Here is a 21,178-nt window from a genome sequence, read left to right on the forward strand (position 1 = left end):
AGCTATCTCCGAGAAACCGATGTGACTGTTATTCTGAATTTAGATACTTCCGCCGGGGCTTCCGGAACCGAGGATGGTGGCCAATGTGGCCAAATAGACTTTGAATGGATGTTAGTGACCTAATACTACAAATCGAAGCAGTTGTGGTCATATTTTGGAAAATTTTTCACCATTATACATTCATTGCAGAATTTATTAAAATCGACATTTTCTGCGTGTTCGTACTTATCACCCTGTAATTCCGGAACCGGAAGTCGGATCCATTAGAAATTCAATAGCAGCCTATGAGAACGTTGCACCTTTCATTTGAGACTAAGTTTGTCAAAATCGGTTCAGCCATCTCTGAGAAAAATGAGTGACATTTTTGGTCACATACACACACACATACACACACACATACATACATACACACATACATACACACACAGACATTTGCCGAACTCGACGAACTGAATCGAATGGTATATGTCACTCGGCCCTCCGGGCCTCCGTTAAAAAGTCGGTTTTCAGAGCAATTGCAATACCTTTCTATTGAGAAAGGCAAAAAGGTGCGAAATCGGCAAAGTCCCAAAAAGTCGATTTTCATAAAAAAAATTTTTTCGAGATAACATAAAATCTCGACGTTTCATGCATTTTAAAGATGTTTGGCATCAAAAATACGAATTCGATTTCTGAAATTTCATGAGGTCCCCCCTTTGAAAAAAAAATTTGAGTTCCGGCTTATATGGGAATTTCATATGTGACCGGACGGTTTAGTCTATATTTCCGGAACCATATAAGCGATCCGTACGAAATTTTATAGACATCTATGGGGATATTATAGCTATCATTTGGGACTAAGTTTGTGAAAATTGGCCCAACCATTTCCGGGAAACTGATGTGAGTTCGTAAATTTTGAAAGATGGCCGCTTTTCCCGGGCACTTCCGGAACCGTCTATGGTGGTTAATGTAGTCAACGAAAGTTTGGTTGGCCGTCGGTGACCTAGAACAGCAAATTTAAGTTGTTTGAGAGACATTTTAGCGAAATTTTTACCTTTTTTGCTTTCATCGGAGTATCGGTTTGAATCACAATTTGCTATGTGATCGCACGCCACAACCTGTAACTCCGGAACCGGAAGTCGGATCGGGATGAAATTAAATAGCCATTTACGGGGACGCAATACCTTTCATTTGAGGCCAAGTTTAGTCGAATCGGTCTAGCCATCTCCGAGAAACCGATGTGACTGTTATTCTGAATTTAGATACTTCCGCCGGGGCTTCCGGAACCGAGGATGGTGGCCAATGTGGCCAAATAGACTTTGAATGGATGTTAGTGACCTAATACTACAAATCGAAGCAGTTGTGGTCATATTTTGGAAAATTTTTCACCTTTATACATTCATTGCAGAATTTATTAAAATCGACATTTTCTGCGTGTTCGTACTTATCACCCTGTAATTCCGGAACCGGAAGTCGGATCCATTAGAAATTCAATAGCAGCCTATGGGAACGTTGCACCTTTCATTTGAGACTAAGTTTGTCAAAATCGGTTCAGCCATCTCTAAGAAAAATGAGTGACATTTTTGGTCACATACACACACACATACACACACACATACATACATACACACTCACAGACATTTGCCGAACTCGACGAACTTAATTGAATGGTATATGTCACTCGGCCCTCCGGGCCTCCGTTAAAAAGTCGGTTTTCAGAGCAATTGCAATACCTTTCTATTGAGAAAGGCAAAAAGGTGCGAAATCGGCAAAGTCCCAAAAAGTCGATTTTTATAAAAAAAATTTTTTTCGAGATAACATAAAATCTCGACGTTTCATGCATTTTAAAGATGTTTGGCATCAAAAATACGAATTCGATTTCTGAAATTTCATGAGGTCCCCCCTTTGAAAAAAAATTTGAGTTCCGGCTTATATGGGAATTTCATATGTGACCGGGCGGTTTAGTCTATATTTCCGGAACCATATAAGCGATCCGTACGAAATTTTATAGACATCTATGGGGATATTATAGCTATCATTTGGGACTAAGTTTGTGAAAATTGGCCCAACCATTTCCGGGAAACTGATGTGAGTTCGTAAATTTTGAAAGATGGCCGCTTTTCCCGGGCACTTCCGGAACCGTCTATGGTGGTTAATGTAGTCAACGAAAGTTTGGTTGGCCGTCGGTGACCTAGAACAGCAAATTTAAGTTGTTTGAGAGACATTTTAGCGAAATTTTTACCTTTTTTGCTTTCATCGGAGTATCGGTTTGAAACACAATTTGCTATGTGATCGCACGCCACAACCTGTAACTCCGGAACCGGAAGTCGGATCGGGATGAAATTAAATAGCCATTTACGGGGACGCAATACCTTTCATTTGAGGCCAAGTTTAGTCGAATCGGTTTAGCCATCTCCGAGAAACCGATGTGACTGTTATTCTGAATTTAGATACTTCCGCCGGGGCTTCCGGAACCGAGGATGGTGGCCAATGTGGCCAAATAGACTTTGAATGGATGTTAGTGACCTAATACTACAAATCGAAGCAGTTGTGGTCATATTTTGGAAAATTTTTCACCTTTATACATTCATTGCAGAATTTATTAAAATCGACATTTTCTGCGTGTTCGTACTTATCACCCTGTAATTCCGGAACCGGAAGTCGGATCCATTAGAAATTCAATAGCAGCCTATGAGAACGTTGCACCTTTCATTTGAGACTAAGTTTGTCAAAATCGGTTCAGCCATCTCTGAGAAAAATGAGTGACATTTTTGGTCACATACACACACACATACACACACATACATACATACACACATATATACACACACACAGACATTTGCCGAACTCGACGAACTGAATCGAATGGTATATGTCACTCGGCCCTCCGGGCCTCCGTTAAAAAGTCGGTTTTCAGAGCAATTGCAATACCTTTCTATTGAGAAAGGCAAAAAGAAATTAAACTTGTAGCTTTGTGGCAAACGGAAGATCACTATAACGACATCATGAACCGGATCGCCAACTGGCCTCCTTGGATCCGCTTGGAACTCGGGATCACCTTTGCAGGTACCTGTTAATAAGTCAACCAAAAGAGTTAAAATAAATAAATTTGGAGCCAGCATATCTCGGACTAGAACCAGGCCGAAGGGATTCGTTTAACGCGGATCTGGCACTACACAACAAGAAAAAATCGTGTAAATTTACGTCTCTTGATCATGACTATACGAGCATCAAAAATGAAATAATGAAATAGTTTTACATTTGATTTGAATTTAACATGTCGTTGAATTTTGCGTGTCACGTAATTTTACTCCACATATGGCGTTTGTTTAAAATGTGTAATTTTATGGCACTGCGCTTGGAAAGTACATGTTTCATGTGAAATTAAAAAGAACACGGTTATATTTCATCATTTCGTCAGTTACAGTTTGTTAGATTGTGGTAACTTACCTTACTTATTTTACCTCAACGGGGTAAAATTTAGTTTTTTTGTGTGTAGAATACTAGGCGCATGACCAGACAACATGTTTAATGTTGCGATAGCCGTTACCGCAAGCGCATAGAACGCTCTTTACGGCCCCAATACGCCAGGGATGCGCATTCAAAGTATAATGATTGGACATGATCCGAGATGCCACCCGAAGGAAGTCACGACGTTCATCCATCCTTTTTAACCAAAGTTGGTTGATGCCTTTGAGATTCTTAAACTTCCATTATCCCACAAAATTTGCCAATTTTCGAGCTCTAAATCTAACTGAAAAAATCGTTAAAGCTGCGCGATGTTTCACAAATATTACCTTCTAATGCCTAAGTGGCCGCCTTCTCATTACCATTCTAATCTAAGTGTCACTTTTCTTATTACCCGGAATAGATCAATGCGAATGAACTCAAACTAATCAGGCAATCCGGAACGATTTCAATATAAAGAATCTAGGATCGCCCATATTCTCTCCGGGAAAATTAGGAGTGCTTTCCATGCTCCATCGATCGAAGCGCCTACTTGGAACTGTAACGATGTAGACATGGTCGTAGGTAAATATAAAACCACTGGTTTTGTGAGGAAAATGCTTAGCGCGAGTATCTTTTCTGTCAGATAAATTTGTGTGTTTGAAGAACAATTATTACGTTTGTATACATTATTATAATTTCATCGCGAAACGTCTATCATTTGAATGTGAAATTACGTGGAATGCTGTTGTCGTCGATAAAGAATTCTTAATTCCGTGTATTCCGATCAAAGGTTGAATCGAGTACACGACGTGGGGCCCAGCTGCTAGACGAAATGTTGTTTCTCTCGTTAATCCGTTGACCAACCGGTACCAATAACCGCGTTTTTCAGTTTGCATCAAGTTTTTTATTTGCGTTTCTAACGTCGCGTATATTCGGAAAAATTTGTGCGATCTGACGCTCAAAAAGTCCTCATAGGGCCTTTTCGGATACAATTCTGAGCACACTCTGCTCACAACGGAGTGGGAAACCGTCCACGATTGTTCGCGCCAGGTATTCGTTTTGTCTGACCTTTAATCTGAGTGTAGAAAAACAAGCCAGTCAAAACGTTGCACACTGCCACCAGAGGAATGTCTCATTTGATTCGATTGTTTCGAATCTAGTGGACGCGTAGCTCTTTCAATCAATGGGCACACTAATGAGATAGAGTACAACGACAAATCTAATGCACTTGGCCGCGCTGGTAGGCAGTTGTGTCATTTCCACTGTATTCAAGATGGTCATACTGAAATTGTCGCGAATATCATGCAGTAAGATAGACCGGTTATCAGCATGAAGACAACCCCATGACATGCCGTGGGAGTTGAAATCTTCTCGAACCAGTTGAGGTGCGATGTATATGGAAAGAATATCAAATCTTTGCCTAAGATTCGGATTTAACAAGCGACAACTTCAATACCTGCTACCGAACAAAGAATAATCCAATTGAAATAATAGCACGTTTTATTCCCTCCTCAATATTGTTTTCGGCCATAGCGAATAATGCTAAAATTGAGGAAGATCTACGTCGGAAGTAAACCTAGAAAATAAAATATGACTGAAATATAGAGCCACTTGAAGTTTTGGATGTCCCATGTGGACCTTCCGAGACCAGGAGCCAATGTCTTGATCCTCTCCGCATTATCCACACCGTGCCTTATTTCTACAATGGGTTCTTCAGTTCATGCCCCGTTCAAAAGCACCAATTTTGGAAGAACAAAGTTGAACGACTCGAGATGAGGCTGATGGAAAATGAGTTTTCTAATACTCCTCGATTTTTACTGAACACAATTGCTTGCATACCAGAATTTATATTGACTGAAGCAAAGGGATCTGGAAGGAGCCACCCCCTATTTCGCAATCAAGGCCCTTCTCGGAGACTACACCATCAATCTCTACTTCCCGGGCGGGTACGCAGACAAAATACTTTTTCGTACAAGGTCGAGTGTTGTTTAGTTAGATCACGCGATTTATCGATGACGTGAAACGGCTTGTTTCTGGTCCGGAAGTAGACCAGCCGGGGGCCGGTTGTATTAGATATAATTTGTATCGAAAATGAGACTTATTGGTATTATTTTTGCCATCGGAGAAATATTCAAATCGGAATGTCGGATGTCGGTCGCCGGAGATACCCATCGGCTCATACTCAGCTAGCTTCAATGCACAGACAGAAAAAAGCTGACTCGGAATAGTGGTGGGGTATTTCGGTCGTAGTAAAATTGATTTTTTTCTATCACGAACGTCAACAGCAAGGTAGCGACTGCACAAAACATTAACAGTCCTTCCCGTCATATACGGAAAGCAAGACATACAGTTTGGATCCACGTATCCGATCCGAGAGTCCGGATCCAGACTCTTGTCTGGATCTAAGCACCAAATCTGGGCCTGGTTCAAGTCCTGACCTGGTAAGGGGAAAAGGGGATATGAGTTTAAAACCGCAATGCGCAATTGCGTGGTCTGTTACCAAAAGGCAATAGAATCTTTCCCAAAAGTAATAGAAACATGGATTTTGGGTGTTGTATTTAACAAACACATTTTCGCTGAGCTGTTAACAAAGAGTGTTTCCAAATAGCCACCAGATATTATTAGGGAATTTTCATTTTTACTTACACACGCCATATCTGAACTTTCGTTAGTACGAGGAGAAATCACTTCGAATCTTACTACCCACTCGGGAAAAAGGTGTTCCGCCGGCCCTGCCGGAAAAAGTATTCCGAATCCTGCTACCTCACAAGATCGAATGAACTTTTGAAAAAGTCCTCAGTGTCCCTTACTTGATTGGATGGTCGTACCCACCAACGACGATCGGAATAATTGTTGACATCGTGAAGCTCTTTCACTTCTTGCAACATATTAATATATTAGTTATGCAATTTGCGTTTCGACGTCGTCTCATCAGAATCCGTCACTAACTTATCTAACGGACTAAGCTAGCGCTGGATTGACGCTAGCTCCAAAAAACGGAGACACACAATTTGTGTTCCTGAGCAAACCCCTAGTCAAGCGTGATTTTCCGCAAGAAAAGAAGCTCATTTTAAACTGAGAACTAATGAAATCGAAACGTTTGGTTTGGCTTAGCAAGCCCCTTAATTAGCTGTGGAATTTACGTTTCCACTTCGTCTCATCAGAATCCGACACTAACTTAGTGACAGGACTAAGCTAGCGCCGCTCAGGAACACAAATTGTGTCTCCGTTTTGTTGAAGCTAGTGTTAATGCAGCGCTAGCTTAGTCCCGTCTCTAAGCTAGTGGCGGATTTTGATGAGACGAAGTCGAAACGCAAATTCCATAGCTAATTTAGTTATAGGTATTTGGGCTCTTCACGCGTAAAGAAGGTTTTAAACAATTTTCTCCTTAATTGAGAAAAAATAGTTTTTACCAACATTGTTCTCCACTAAGGAGAAATATAGCACACTGAATTCCACAAACTTACCGATAATTGACCAGCAAATTTCCAATGCGTCCGGATGCACCGAAACAGTTGATAATACTGGATATGATCGAGAACAGATAGAATCCGAATGCACATCCTTTCAAACAGGCACCCGGTATGAGTTTGGCCGTAAAGGCACTTTCCCCCGCTGTAGGTGGTGCAGTCACTTCTCGTCGCTTTCGCGTCTGCGCGGGTTCCTCACTCGAGGAGGCATTGAAGTCACCGTCGCTTCCGAGCAGCCGATCCAAATAGTCAGCAACGTCATCATCGTAAACGTAGGAATCATCTTCCGTTGTTTGATTTGATTGGTTTGCGGTTAACTCGGAACCGTTTGTCACCGGACGTAGTGATTTAAATTTCGGGAAGTCTTCGTACTCCGGATATTCGGTCGTAGTCGTAGTAATACTGGTCGTAGTTGAACTGGATACCGAAGAGGAGTACTGCTCCGTCGTCGTATGTTCAGTGAATTTAATTTGCGCAGTAGTATGGGTTGGCTGCATTGCCCAAGGTCTCGTAATTGGAGAATAGTTTTCGTTTTGGCAGGTACACTGATCGTAAAATTTCCCGGAAGCATTCCACACGTCACAACCAGCGTGACAGCCGGAAAAGAACGTAATTCCCGTATCTTCCTGACAGATTGGACTATACGGGATGCCTTCGCAGTGGCAGTGGCTGTTGCAATCGGCCGAAAGGTTCAGTCGACCCTGCACCAGAGGCATGTTCCCATCCGGGCAGGTGAGGAACAGGTATGAAAATTGACCCATCATGTAGCCAATTCCGACGATTACATTCCAAAACAGCAAAATTTTAGGCGATGGTTTTTTCTTGGAGATAACAATGCCTGAGATTAGAAATCCAGCCACCATTCCGAACAGAGTGATAGGACCGGTGATGACCGTTGCGTTGGCTGTCGTTTTATGGAACTGCACCTCAATGTACTTGCTGAGGAATGTGATGTAGCCACTGGAGCCCAGAATGTAGAAAATACCGGAGATTATGTTGCACATGAGCAGCTTGTTTTTGAGAAGTCGCATTAGAGCTTTCGGGAAATCTGGATGTTGGAGACACAATTTGAATCAGGTTCAATGATGTACAATGAATGTTAATAGTCTGTTTACCTTTCAATCGAGGAAATTCTACCAATTGTTCTTCCACACTGCTGTTCCCATTCGGTGTCAAGTGATTGTTTGGCTCGCTTGGCTTGCTCAAAGGATTTTTCTCCTTCCCGAAGGCTTCAGCATCATTCATTAGCACAACTGGCATGTTCGATTTGGGCCTGTGTATTACGAGATGTTTAGTTACGCGAACTTTGTATCACCATTAGAATAATAAACTGATTCTATACCTACTGATCTCCTTCTTCTTGGCTGGTAAATCCTTCGGGAAGAGTCCAATCAGAGCAGCAAATACCAACATGGCTAGCCCGAGAATTATCCATCCGAGCCACCAGGCTCCTAACCAGCGCGGATCAGAACTGTCGATGACGGGTGTTTTGGTTGGATCGATGTAGATCTTCAGTGCAAAGTAGCCTGTGATGGAAGATAATTAGATAATTTTTGGTGTACCAAATTGCAAAAAAATGATATAGCATTTACCAAGAGCGAACCCAACAACTGGGCCGAACGTTCGGAGGGATGAAGCATACGCAAGCATTAGTGGTGTGTTGGTCTTTTTCGTGTTATCGTCCAAATAGGTCTGTCCCAGCGAATAATAGAGAGTGTTTCCGATTCCCAGTACAAACTGGGACATAAATATCAGCACAAGTGGAACGACCGAGATGAGCTCATGACACTCTTTGGCCGAAAAGGTGTCCAGACAGAGGCGATTCGTACTTTTCACTATTTTTGTGAGGTTGTGACTTCTGAGAAGCGCTTCTGCTTCTTGGTCATTGATGAACTCTTTTGTGAGCTGCAGTGCATCTTCACCGGCTCCATAGATGAAGTGTGGTGACGCCAGGATGAAGCAGGAAAGCGCACAGAACACCACTCCCCACGCTATCCACCGGGGTCGGTTCCTGTGGCCACCGACGTACGAGAGGATGAGTGAGAGCAAAATTTGTGATATTTCATTACCACTAAGGATGATTCCTGGAATTGGAGAGAAGGTGATAAGTACAAAGTTATCATTGATTGTAATAAATTGGATTATACACGCCGAATACGAAAGGCTTTGTTGATTATTTTTAGTCGATGTTCAAAACTTCAATGTTATCGTGTTAATAACGTTTACAATCTGCAATAAAGTGTTTTACAAGAGCATGACAGATCTACATCACAAATCAAATAGCAATTCCCCTTCGAAAAACTTCCATTATCAGCTGAATAGATAAGCAGATAAACAGTTGCTAACGAAAATATGGAATCAATTAAAACCCTATGAGAGAGGGTGTTGCAGTATGTATTTCATTTGGTGTTTGAGTGAAACTAATACGAGTGCCTCAATTTTGACACTACCATTTGAGCTAATGTGTTGAACAAAGATGCCAGACGTTGCAGCGTCGTCGAATCGCTTCGTTCTTTAACAAAGCGCATTTCCCAGCATTACAGTCAAGTTGAGTAGTCCCGAACTGCTTCCCCTACAGCAATCAACGAGTCGCCAATGGACAGGCCCATCATTCAGTGCAGCCTCGTCTTACTACTGCAGCTGCCCTTAGATTATAGTTTGCCAGTAGTTACGGTGCTGGGCAATTTCCCGTTCACAGCGGAAGAACTCGTCATGCTGGTGTCCAAGATCATCACCATCTTGCGCACATGCAGGGTCAGAAATGTACAGCTACTAGCTGCCGTGTTCCCTATTAGTAAATATGGACTTTGAACTCGTAAACATTGGCAACAGAAACACTTACTCATTGAGGAACATGCAAAAATTGCATTTAAGCGAAACTTTTGCGCTAGATGCAAAAAAAACGTAAAGGACAGCGTACCAAGCGCAAAAGGCGCCGAATGACGATGTACAGCAAATTACAACCAAAAATCAGGTGCGGGGAAGCTCTACACTCAGTTATTGACGAAACCGCATTGTCTCGTCATGTCACGAGACTTATGTGAAAGCAGATTTCTTCACTGCTCGTTATAAGTTTGTAGTCACTGGGGAACTATGTTATATTTTTCTTTTAGTGGAGAACAATTTTGGTAAAAACTATTTTCTATCTTAGGGAGAAAATTGTTTAAAACCATTTTTGCGCGTGAAGAGCACAAAACCTTTAACAAAATTAGCTACTGAATTTGCGTTTCGACTTCGTCTCATCAGGATCCGACACTAACTTAGTGATAGGACTAAACTAGCAGTGGATTGACGCTAGCTCCGAAAGACACTATTTGTGTGTCTGAGCAAACCCCTAGTCCTGCATGAAAATGCCGTATTAAACCAACTAGGGGCCTCTGCATAGTAGCGTCGTTCTGCATGTCACTTTAAGGGGATACATACCATTTTGTGCGAAAAATGTCAAGAAAGTTTGAATTTACGTAAAGGCCAATGGATTTATTTTATCAAATCATACCATTATATTAGTTTATAAAAAGATATTTGCTTTTCCCCCGAAACCCTTTTTTATTTAAGAGGTTTGAGGTGGTCAGTATTAAAGACCAATAGATCAACTAAAATCCCAAAACTCAAAAAATTCCATTACTATATGAGTATTCTTCGTACTTTAACGATTAATTGTTTGAATAATATTTTTTTCCTGCATTCGGGTACGTTTTTCCTAAAAAATCGCTGTTTTAAGCTTTAAAAATTGTAATAAAAAATTCTCATCTACAAAACAAAACTTTTTGCATAAAAAAGGAATCGTTAAGATACGCGAAAAATTAATTACGATGAATTTAAAAAAATGAAGAATATCGGTTGAATGGTTTTTCGGTTATCGTGCTCACGGAAAAACCATTTTTGGAAAACGGCATTTCGAGATAATAGAGTTTAAAATTTCAAAGTTACTTTTGCTCTTGGTAGACGAAGCGCGCTTGGAAGCGCTGTAACTTTCGATCTATTTCTCGGATCTCTATAAAAATTTGGGAAAATATTCTCAAAGAGTTGTACTTTCAGATAAAGTAATTAAAAAGATTTCTATTTTTTGAAAAATAAAAAGGTATGTAACCCCTTAAGAATCTACGGAATTTGAGCCAAATAAGCCAATAAGACAATTTTGTATGGAAAAAAAACCATCAAAATATATGAAGAAAATACATGATTATAAATTTCATCACCAGGTGGCTCATTCACGAAAGATTATCTGAGTTAATCTGAAAATGTATTAGTAAGTAATTCTGTCATGTGCACGATTTCCAAAGAAAGCAAAATCCCGGACACCCTAAGGTAGAGTTACTAACGATTAAAATGATAAAGCAGCATATCACAGAGAAGATTCGTGTTTCAAACTAAGATTTCCGAAAAGAGATATATTGTAATGACAATTGGAAAGATAACAGCACATTTGAAGACTAGAAATAAAAGCTGTTGCGTGGCAGTTCTCTTAATAGCAGTGTATACTGTAGCAGAAGCCTGACAGAAATAACTTTTGGTAATCTGACCTTCATAGCTGCATGGCGTTGTTTGCCTTGGCCAAGGGGGAAATGCTGAAGTAGGGCGGGTTTACCGTCTACCATTTGAATGTTGTCTCGACCAGAAAAAAATATAATCATTGATAATTTTGAAGTTGCTTCCGTAAACAACACTCTAAATTTGGATAATTTTTAATAGTACGGTTTTAACATGTTCAATCGAGACAATTCTATATCAATAGTTGGCAAACATCGTTAATATATAGGCGAACATATTATTTTAGAGGATTAAGTGAATTAAAATATCACACATTCCAATTCTCGCAATGCTGACAAAATGTAGAAACAAGTATTTGTTGTACGCAGTAACATTGTGCCGTTCAGAAATTCTTGATTGTTTGCAGTAAAATATTTCTGATATGATGAAACTGGCCAGAGTCGACAGCCAACTGATACTGATTCCAAGCGTGCATATCGCCTTGAGGTTCATTCATGTTCCATCATCGCTGAGGAAACAGAAATAATGGCTCTTTATAATATTTTTCCTTTTCGCGCGAATTTTTTGTTGAGGTAGGTTTTTTTTGTTTAGGAATTTAACAGACGTTTTGTACGCTCGTTTATTATGACCGACTTGGGAAGACGTAGAAAATTAACTAATTGATATAATGAGAATAATAACAATCTCCCTACTCACATTTTATAAACCGGAGGTTAACTAATAAGCTTGACTGCTGTTTACCCCAGCGTGTCTAATCGAGCTCACTGGGATTTTCTAAGATGAAAAATTCAAGCCGTCCATCGTTAGGGAAGTGGCTCACATTTTGACTTTTCTTTCATCATTTGACCGTAAACTGAGGTTTTGAAACTACACCGTACAATTTAAATCATTTTATTTCAGGATAACAAGGTTTCGCTATAATTACGAAAAAAAATGTTATCAGAGTAGAGTGGGGTCAAATAGGTCAGTTTTTGCGAGGTTATATATCTCGCAATAATGATTTTTCAAGCTAAATCCAATTAGGGGAAGGTACCTTTTTCGATGTTTTTTTTTATCTGGGGGTATGATGGGTACTATAATCGTGGTTAGAAAAAAACAATGTACACGCCTAAAAATCAATGATTCAACTTTGAAGAGTATGAATACTATTGATTATTTAAATATTAATAACCCAAATAATCCATTGACGTCTTTCAGGTAAGAAGATGGGGAATTGGTAAACGATGTGAAAAATCATGAAACCACGGAAGGAAATGTTGAAAACGTGTTTTTTCGGTAGCTGTGTCTGGTTTCGTACTTTTAATTCACTTCTTCGGCGTCCTTGTCGCATCCAGAGTGTGGATAGGAAGTTGTGAATTCAGGCTCACGTGGTTGTTTAACTGTGGGACGACCACGTTTGCGCTTCGGAACATTTTTTGGTTTTTTTTTCTTTCTCGATCATATTTTTTCCGATTATCCACTTAAACAACCCCTTAAATTATTACATCGCTCACTCACGCGAAATATCTGACGCACTTTCATTTCACACGACGCACTTTTCTTTCACACGAGCACGAAATGTTTCGAACGGAACCTTGAATTGTTTAGAGGCTGATCGAATGCTCAATACAATTCTCCTAGAATAATTACAATATTCCAATTACGTGGAAAATGTAGCCAACGACAGTCTAAATTGATAAGTTTTATCAGTTTTCAATAATATTGCATCATCGTAGCCAGAAAATGAAAAGAAGATGAGGGGAGGCTTGTATATTTTTTTTTTTTTCCATACGTTTATTTGACACGGCATTTGCAAAAGCTTTTTACGCCAGTTTCTTTTTTTTACATAGCACGTTACAAAAATCCTTAAGACTAATTTTAACTATACTAGTACTTTGTCTAAAACTAACACTGAAATCACTTTATTGTTTGCTTTTTTCCTTACATTGTTGTATTTCATAATGATCTAGTATTTTCGGGTGTATTTATTTACTTTTTTCTGTTATTGTCTAAATTTAAAAACTAAATATTCTAGGACACTTTAATTGGTGAATGATTAGCCTTGGATGAGAGTATGAGGAGATGAATTTAATTAAATTTTGACAGACGCTGTTTTTAGAAAATGATAGATAAGTTCCATGTATAGAGGATCGCGATACGCCAGGATGTCTCTAACAGGAACATGGATTGGTCTTCCTCGGACTTGTAAAGAATCTACTAATTGTGATCTGGCTTCACGATATTCAGTGCAGGACCAAACAACATGCTCAATGTCATGGTAACCTTCTCCACAAGCACAATGATTACCCTCAGCGAGCCCAATACGACGGAGATGCGCATCTAAAGTATAATGATTGGACATGAGCCTAGACATCACACGGATGAAGTCCCGACTTACATCCAATCCTTTGAACCATGCCTTCGTTGATACTTTAGGGATAATTGAGTGTAGCCATCGTCCCATATCTCCATTGTCCCAAGATGTTTGCCAACTAGCAAGTGTCCTCTGTCGAGAAGCGCTATAAAATTCATTGTAAGCGATGGGTCTTTCATATATTTCACCATCTAGTGCACCAATCTTGGCTAAATTATCAGCTTTCTCATTGCCCGCAATAGAGCAATGGGCGGGGAGCCACACTAGGGTAAATTTATAACATTTTCTTGTCAGGTTGCTCAGAGATTCTCGTATCTTCCCCAAAAAGAATGGATCGTGATTATCAATCCTCTTTGAGCGTAGAGCTGCAATTGTGCTGAGACTATCAGTGAGGATAAAGTAATGGTTCGGGGTTAAAGTATTAATTATTTGCAAACTATAGTGAACTGCTGCTAGTTCCGCTATATAAACAGAGGCGGGTTCTGCAAGTTTGAGAGAAATTGAAAAATTATTGTTGAAAATACCGAAACCAGTGGCCTCACTGATTCGTGACCCATCAGTGTAAAACATTTTAAGGCAGTCTATGTGTTGATATTTACTTGTGAATATTTTAGGGATCTCCCGCGAGCGTAGATGATCCGGAATTCCACGAATCTCTGCTTTCATAGACGTGTCGAAGAATAAAGTGGATTCAGGAGTATCTAGTATATTGACGTATGTGGGAACATACCTAGCAGGCGTTATTTCTTGTGACATGTGATTGAAATACACTGTCATGAATCTGGTTTGGGGTTGAAGCTCGACAAGTCTTTCAAAATTTTCAATTACCAGTGGGTTCATAACCTCACATCGAATAAGTAAACGAGAAGAGAGATCCCAGAATCGGTCTTTTAAAGGAAGAACTCCCGCTAGTACTTCAAGACTCATTGTATGGGTCGACTGCATGCAACCTAAGGCGATTCTTAAACAACGATACTGTATCCGTTCCAGTTTAATAATGTGAGTGTTCGCAGCTGAACGGAAACAGATGCACCCATATTCCATTACTGAAAGTATTGTTGTTTGATACAATCTTATCATATCACTTGGATGAGAACCCCACCATGATCCAGTTATTGTTCGCAGAAAATTTATCCTTTGTTGGCATTTCGTTATTAGATACCTAATGTGGCCTCCCCATGTGCCTTTAGAATCGAACCAAATTCCAAGGTATTTAAAAGTCAGGACTTGGGCTATCGTTCTACCAACCAACTGAAGCTGAAGCTGAGCTGGATCACGCTTCCTTGAGAAAACGACCAACTCTGTTTTCTCCGTAGAGAAATCGATGCCCAGCTTTAAAGCCCAAATTGATAAATTATCCAAGCTATCTTGCAATGGTTGTTGTAAATTTATAGCTTTTGGTCCTGTGGCAGAAACCACCCCATCATCTGCAAGTTGTCTTAAAGTGCATGGGCTGACAATACAATTATCAATGTCATTCACGTAAAAATTATAGAGAAGGGGGCTTAGACAAGAGCCTTGTGGTAGGCCCATGTAACTTATTCTGAGTGTCGCCAAATCGCCATATGAAAAATGCATGTGCTTTTCTGACAATAAATTGTATAAATAATTATTTAATATTGGTGAAAGACCACATTGATGTAGTTTCTCCGAGAGAACATCAATGGAGACTGAGTCGAATGCTCCTTTTATGTCTAAGAACACAGACGCCATTTGTTCTTTTTTTGCGTAAGCGAGTTGGATTTCTGACGAAAGTAGCGCCAGACAATCATTCGTTCCCTTTCCCCTCCGAAAACCAAACTGGGTATCTGATAGCAAGCCGTTCGCCTCAACCCAATTGTCGAGACGTCGTAGGATAATTTTTTCCAACAATTTCCTGATGCAGGATAGCATTGCAATCGGTCGATACGAGTTATGATCGGAGGCTGGCTTTCCCGGTTTTGGAATAGCGATAACTCTCACTTGTCTCCAGTCGTGCGGGACAATGTTCTGCTCAAGAAACTTGTTGAATAAATTCAACAAGCGTCTTTTTGCTAGGTCAGGCAGATTCTTCACCAAGTTGAATTTAATTCTGTCTAGTCCCGGAGCATTATTGTTGCATGAGAGGAGTGCAATTGAGAATTCCATCATTGTCAAAGGCGAATCTATGAAATCGTTACTTGTGGGAGCATCGCGAGTGATTTTCTGCGCAGGAGCAGAATCGGGACAAATTTTCTTGGCAAAATTAAATATCCAACGATTCGAAAAATCTTCGCTTTCATTAGTCATGTTTCGATTCCTCAGTCTTCTGGCTGTGTTCCAAAGAGTACTCATTGATGTTTCTCTTGACAAGCCATTAACGAAGTGTCTCCAATAACTAGATTTTTTGGCACGACGTATGCTGTCAAATTTGTTTTGCAAAATGAAATAATTTTCAAAGTTCTCACGTATACCCCCTTTCTGTTTCATAATTTCTTTGTAGGCAACTTGTTTAGCTTCATATGCATCAGAGCACTCTTTGTCCCACCAAGGATTAGGGGGCCGTCTATTTATTGTCATTCCAGGATTGCATTTCGTTTGGACTTGTTCTGCTGCTTCAATAATTAAACCCGCTAAGAATTCATATTCTTCGGTAGGGGGTAGCTCTTCTGTCGAAGCAAGAGAAGTGGAAATTAATGTTTCGCATGTTTTCCAATCAATATTTCGTGTTAAGTCATAAGGAACATTGATTGAATTCGTGCGGCCTAATTCACTGTTAATTGAAACAACGATTGGCAAATGATCGCTACCGTGAGGATCAGTTACAACCTTCCACGTGCAATCTAACCGAAGTGATGTCGAGCACAGAGATAGATCTAATGCACTTGGACGTGCAGGAGGTCTGGGGATGCGTGTTGTTTCGCCAGTATTTAAAACTGTCATATTAAATTCGTCACAAACATTGTATATCAAAGAGGATCGATTATCATTGTAGAGGGAACCCCACAATACTCCGTGCGAGTTGAAGTCTCCCAGTATCAGACGCGGAGCAGCCATGGATTCCACTACCTCAAAAATTTGACGTTGTCCAATTTGAACTTTGGGAGGTATATATATAGAAGCGATAGACATGTCTTTGCCTTTAATGTTCGTTTGGACAGCTACAGCCTCAATGCCCGCAAACAAGGGGATGTTAATTCTATAGAAAGAATAGCACTTTTTAATTCCGAGAAGCACTCCTCCATACGGGGTGTCTCGGTCTAGGCGAATAATGTTGAAATCATTTAAGTTGAAATTAATGTTTGAGGTAAGCCATGTTTCACATAGAGCAAAAGCATCGCATTTTAAATTATGCAGTAAAATTTTTAAGGAATCAATTTTAGGTATGATACTTCTGCAATTCCACTGAAAAACAGTGATGGAATCTTTCATTGGAGGAGGTGAATTACCCATTGAAAGATACAATCGCTGCAAGGATGGGCCATTGAGCAATCAGCTGCTCTAAAAATGTTCTAATTGTTGGGAGGAAAGCTGAAAGTATACTCTTTAGTGGTTCAGAAATATTGAATGCTTTGAAAATCCAATCAACAATTTCAGAAAATTTCAATAATCCTACCCCCGGCTGAGGCTCAGAGGAAGTCGAAATTATATTATTTCCAGTAATGGTGTTCTGTTTGGATTGTACGTTCCCAAAACCGGGCGGAATTGATTTCGGTTTTGAATCGGAATTTTTCGGTTTTGGGCGCAGTTTATCTATTGGTGGAGAAATTTTAAGGCCCTTGCTTGGCAGCTTGGGAAAAGAAGACTTCTTTTTCTGGAATTTCCGGGTAAAACAAATGATGTACCTTCGCACGCTCCGTCAGAGTCAGACTGTTCCGAAAATAGAGATGTGTAAGTGTTTTCTAAGAAGATGGGTTTAGGGGTAGCATTTTTCAACATTTCTGCATAGGAGCGCTTAGACCTCTCCTTCAAGGATCGTTTAATTTTATCCTCGCGCAATTTATAAATGGGGCATACAGGGAGCTCATGCGAGTTTTCTCCGCACATTAAACATTTTTCTGAATTTTCATTGCATATATCCTCTTGATGAGAACCCCCACATTTGCCACACCGTGCCTTATTGGAACAGTAAGTGGCTGTGTGGCCAAGCTGTTTGCAATTAAGGCAATTCATTACACGAGGGATAAAAAGGCGAACAGGGAGACGAATCTTATCGATAATGACATAGTTGGGCAGCGCAGACCCAGCGAAAGTCACTCGAAATGAGTCAGACAGTCGATAAACTTTTTTATCTCCTTCGTGTGATACTGAATGCAATTGCTTGCATTCAAGTATCTTTACGTCTTTAAGTATGGTGTCTTTGAAACGACCAACCCCATGCTTAATTATGTCATCAACAGTCAAACTCGATTCTGTGATGACCCCATCAATTTCAATTTCCTTTGAAGGAATATACGCTCTATACTCACGCGTAAAAAGCTCGCAAGAAGCAATTGCATTGGCTTGTTTGAGACTACCAACGACAATGCGTATTTTATCTTTATTGACTTTGACGATCTCTTTTACATCCGAGAATCGCGAAGTCAAATCTTTAGAAATTTGAATAATATTTAGCGCCTTTACTTTACGCCTAATAAATACAATCCATGGTCCCGTTGACGACTCTGGGTAAATTTTAATTCTAGTCGGATTTACATTTTCAGCATAAGGCTTAGGGGGAGGGTCTGTTACTCGTTCTCCCATCTCTTCATCCATTTTACCTAACAAGAAAAACTATCACAAAAAGGAATGAAAAATATACCTGTTATACCTGTAGAACACACCTCATGTGTTACGTTGTAAACTCGGTGCCCGTTGTTTGACAATGTGACACTTGATGTCCTTCTTCGTCGCGTTGCTTCTTCAGTAGAGAAATAGGCCTACCTGCAACACTTCAAAACTCTCTCCGGTTAAGCTGCTCGTCGGTATCACCACCACAAGCGCGCTCTCTCCGTTTCCACCGCCGCGGTAAACAAATGTGGCTACCTGTGGCTTGCTGCGAAAATCCCACTGTCGATGCGGCACTTTTCGGTGCCACTTGTTTTCCTTATTCGTCGTACCACTTCTGCGGTAGACGAATAGAGCAAATGGGTCTACCTGTGACGCTTCCCCTCTCGTCGATTAGAATTGCCCGACGACACCAATACAATAAATTTTTTCTGTGTGTACAGGCACGATCACTGTCGATTTCTGCCACCGCGGTAGGCAAATTCGTCTACCCGCGGTTTGCTGTCAAAACACCGAGGATGCTGTTGACCACGCCTCCGACGTATCAACTGTCGACTCACACTGAACAAACTGGTCTCTCTCTCTCCCACAAAAGCGCATACAGCGTCTCGCACTCCGTCACTCTCTCGAGAACAAAACCTTCCACATGGAGGCACAACCGTCTCGGCCGGTTGCAAAAACTGTTATGATGGGGAGGCTTGTATACTCCCCAGTCCCCTTTTTTAGATTGTTTTATATAAGACAAAGAATACTTACGTTCTTGTAAATGTGAACAATTGAACTTTCAGAATATTTTTATAGACCCAAACATGAATCATACTACAATCGTTAGTGTGGGAAGTAACATTTACAACATTTAGGATTTACACCTAAAAAATTATGTGTTGCTTTAGCTTGAGGCTAAAACTAAGTCAGTTCTGGAAATCGTCTTGGGTTCTAACCTGAAGTATATTTCAGTTTTTCTAACATCACCACTATTTCGTGAACTTAACTCAATTTCATCAATACATTTGTTTGAAGCAACTATCCTGGTTTTGTTCCTAGTTCTCAAACGTAAACGTCCATAGAAAAGATTCCGAGACTTCAAGGAATCTATGGATATGATTTTTTTTTAAATTCTGACTCTGAACTGCTAAGAAATAATGTTTTAAAATATGTAAAACCTTTTTAATGAGATAACAGCACAGCCCTTAAATATTAGCACTCAAAAACGTAAGACTAATTTTTAATTCGGCGGTATAAACCTGTGTTAAAGGTTATACTTATGTTATACTAAACTACCTAAAAAGGGGGCTGGGGAGTACCCCCCTCTTCTTTTCATTTTTTGACTACATCTATGTTATTCAGAAATTCATTCTGAACATTTCATTTAAAGGTACTAAGTCTCTGCCATGACTATATTCTCATTATTTAAGTTTTAAATGCCGATGTCGGTGGTGCACTGGCAGTGTTGGAAAAAATAATAAATTTCTGCTTTTGGATTGAACCATAAGTTTTAAAATCGTTATAACTATATTTTGAAAACTCGTAGCTATTTACCGTCTTCGACAAAGTTGTTACCCAAGGTTTGAACTGTAGTTTTATAAAGCTGGTTTTTCATATTGAGTTAAATAGCGATCTTTATTAACGTAAATGCAAAATAATTGATTTTCCCATATAAAATGCCACACAAACTTTGAACGCAATGCGCAAACCCGGGAAGCAACCGACCGCTCCCAAATTTTGCACATGCATTTGGGATAACAAAAGGAACCCAAAAAGTGCTGTGCTGAAAAATGGCACATGTCGAGCCACTCTTAGAGCCATCGTGGACAGATGCAATTGTGTTCCTTATATCCGCTTTACTTCATTTTGGCGTTTTTTACATAAAATTACGCATCGTGCCCCAAGTGTATGATTTATGTTGATGATCGTATTTTTTTTAAAACGAAAAATATCGAAAAACCAAAACAAAAGTCGAGTTCAGTATACATTTTTACGTAAGAAAAAAGTCACTTGACATTTTTTTACATTGATTAAATGTACTGTACTGAGGACGAAAGACAGGGAAATTCGCGAAAACTTAAACGACGCCGTAACTAATACAGCTGATCCATGTAAACAGCTGGAATGACAGTCGCCAACGATGTTCTCTACCATGTATCTAATTCACGCTACACGAGCGACCAATGCAATAACATGGCAAAAACAGTGCCATATACCTATTGTACCTCAATACCTATTTGACCCCATTCTACTCTAGTGACAAAAAGAATGGGGTTGATCCTTTTTTGCCGTTTAATGGTACTCAAGTTCATTCACTTGAGACTTTACGACTTCATGTTGAAGGTAAAGTTCTGTAGGTTGGCCTCTTTTAGGTCAAAAAACAACATTCCGTACCAGTTTAAGAAGGCCCAAACATAGTGAAAGAGCAAAACTCAAGAGTTACACAAGAGTTTGCTTTTGTAGATTCGTCCATTGACGGTCAGGGCAGGGGCGTCAGTTGCTGACAAGGAATGGGGACAAACGACGCGCGCGTGGTACCGTTTATGTATCCGTCATACAAAATAAAGCTTTCGGTACAGTTTTTGCTCATTTTGGCCGCTCAAAATTATTTCATATTTTTTCACTAATAAAATCGGTTTTCTGTTCGGTTTGTTTACTACCTTCGATTAATTTTCTCGAGACTATTTTATTCTTTTCCTTTAATTCTTTTTCTCCTGTCAAAAAT

The 21,178-nt window shown here is 39.9% G+C and overlaps 1 protein-coding gene across 2 annotated transcripts in view; it reads right to left on the reverse strand.

Moving 5' to 3' along the window:
- The window catches only part of LOC131682377 (solute carrier organic anion transporter family member 74D), a 63,520-nt gene that overhangs the window by 2,204 nt on the left and 40,138 nt on the right, over positions 1 to 21,178 (reverse strand). For both annotated transcript variants that reach the window (XM_058963804.1, XM_058963803.1), the window contains exons 3-6: positions 8,492 to 8,983; positions 8,242 to 8,425; positions 8,015 to 8,172; positions 6,897 to 7,947 (exon numbers count right to left, since the gene is read on the reverse strand). In XM_058963804.1, coding sequence (XP_058819787.1) covers positions 6,897 to 7,947; positions 8,015 to 8,172; positions 8,242 to 8,425; positions 8,492 to 8,983 — 1,885 coding nt within the window. The remainder of the gene's footprint in view (positions 1 to 6,896; positions 7,948 to 8,014; positions 8,173 to 8,241; positions 8,426 to 8,491; positions 8,984 to 21,178) is intronic.

This window comes from Topomyia yanbarensis, chromosome 2 (assembly GCF_030247195.1).
Source record: "Topomyia yanbarensis strain Yona2022 chromosome 2, ASM3024719v1, whole genome shotgun sequence".
In the NCBI taxonomy this organism is placed as follows: Eukaryota; Metazoa; Arthropoda; class Insecta; order Diptera; family Culicidae; genus Topomyia; species Topomyia yanbarensis.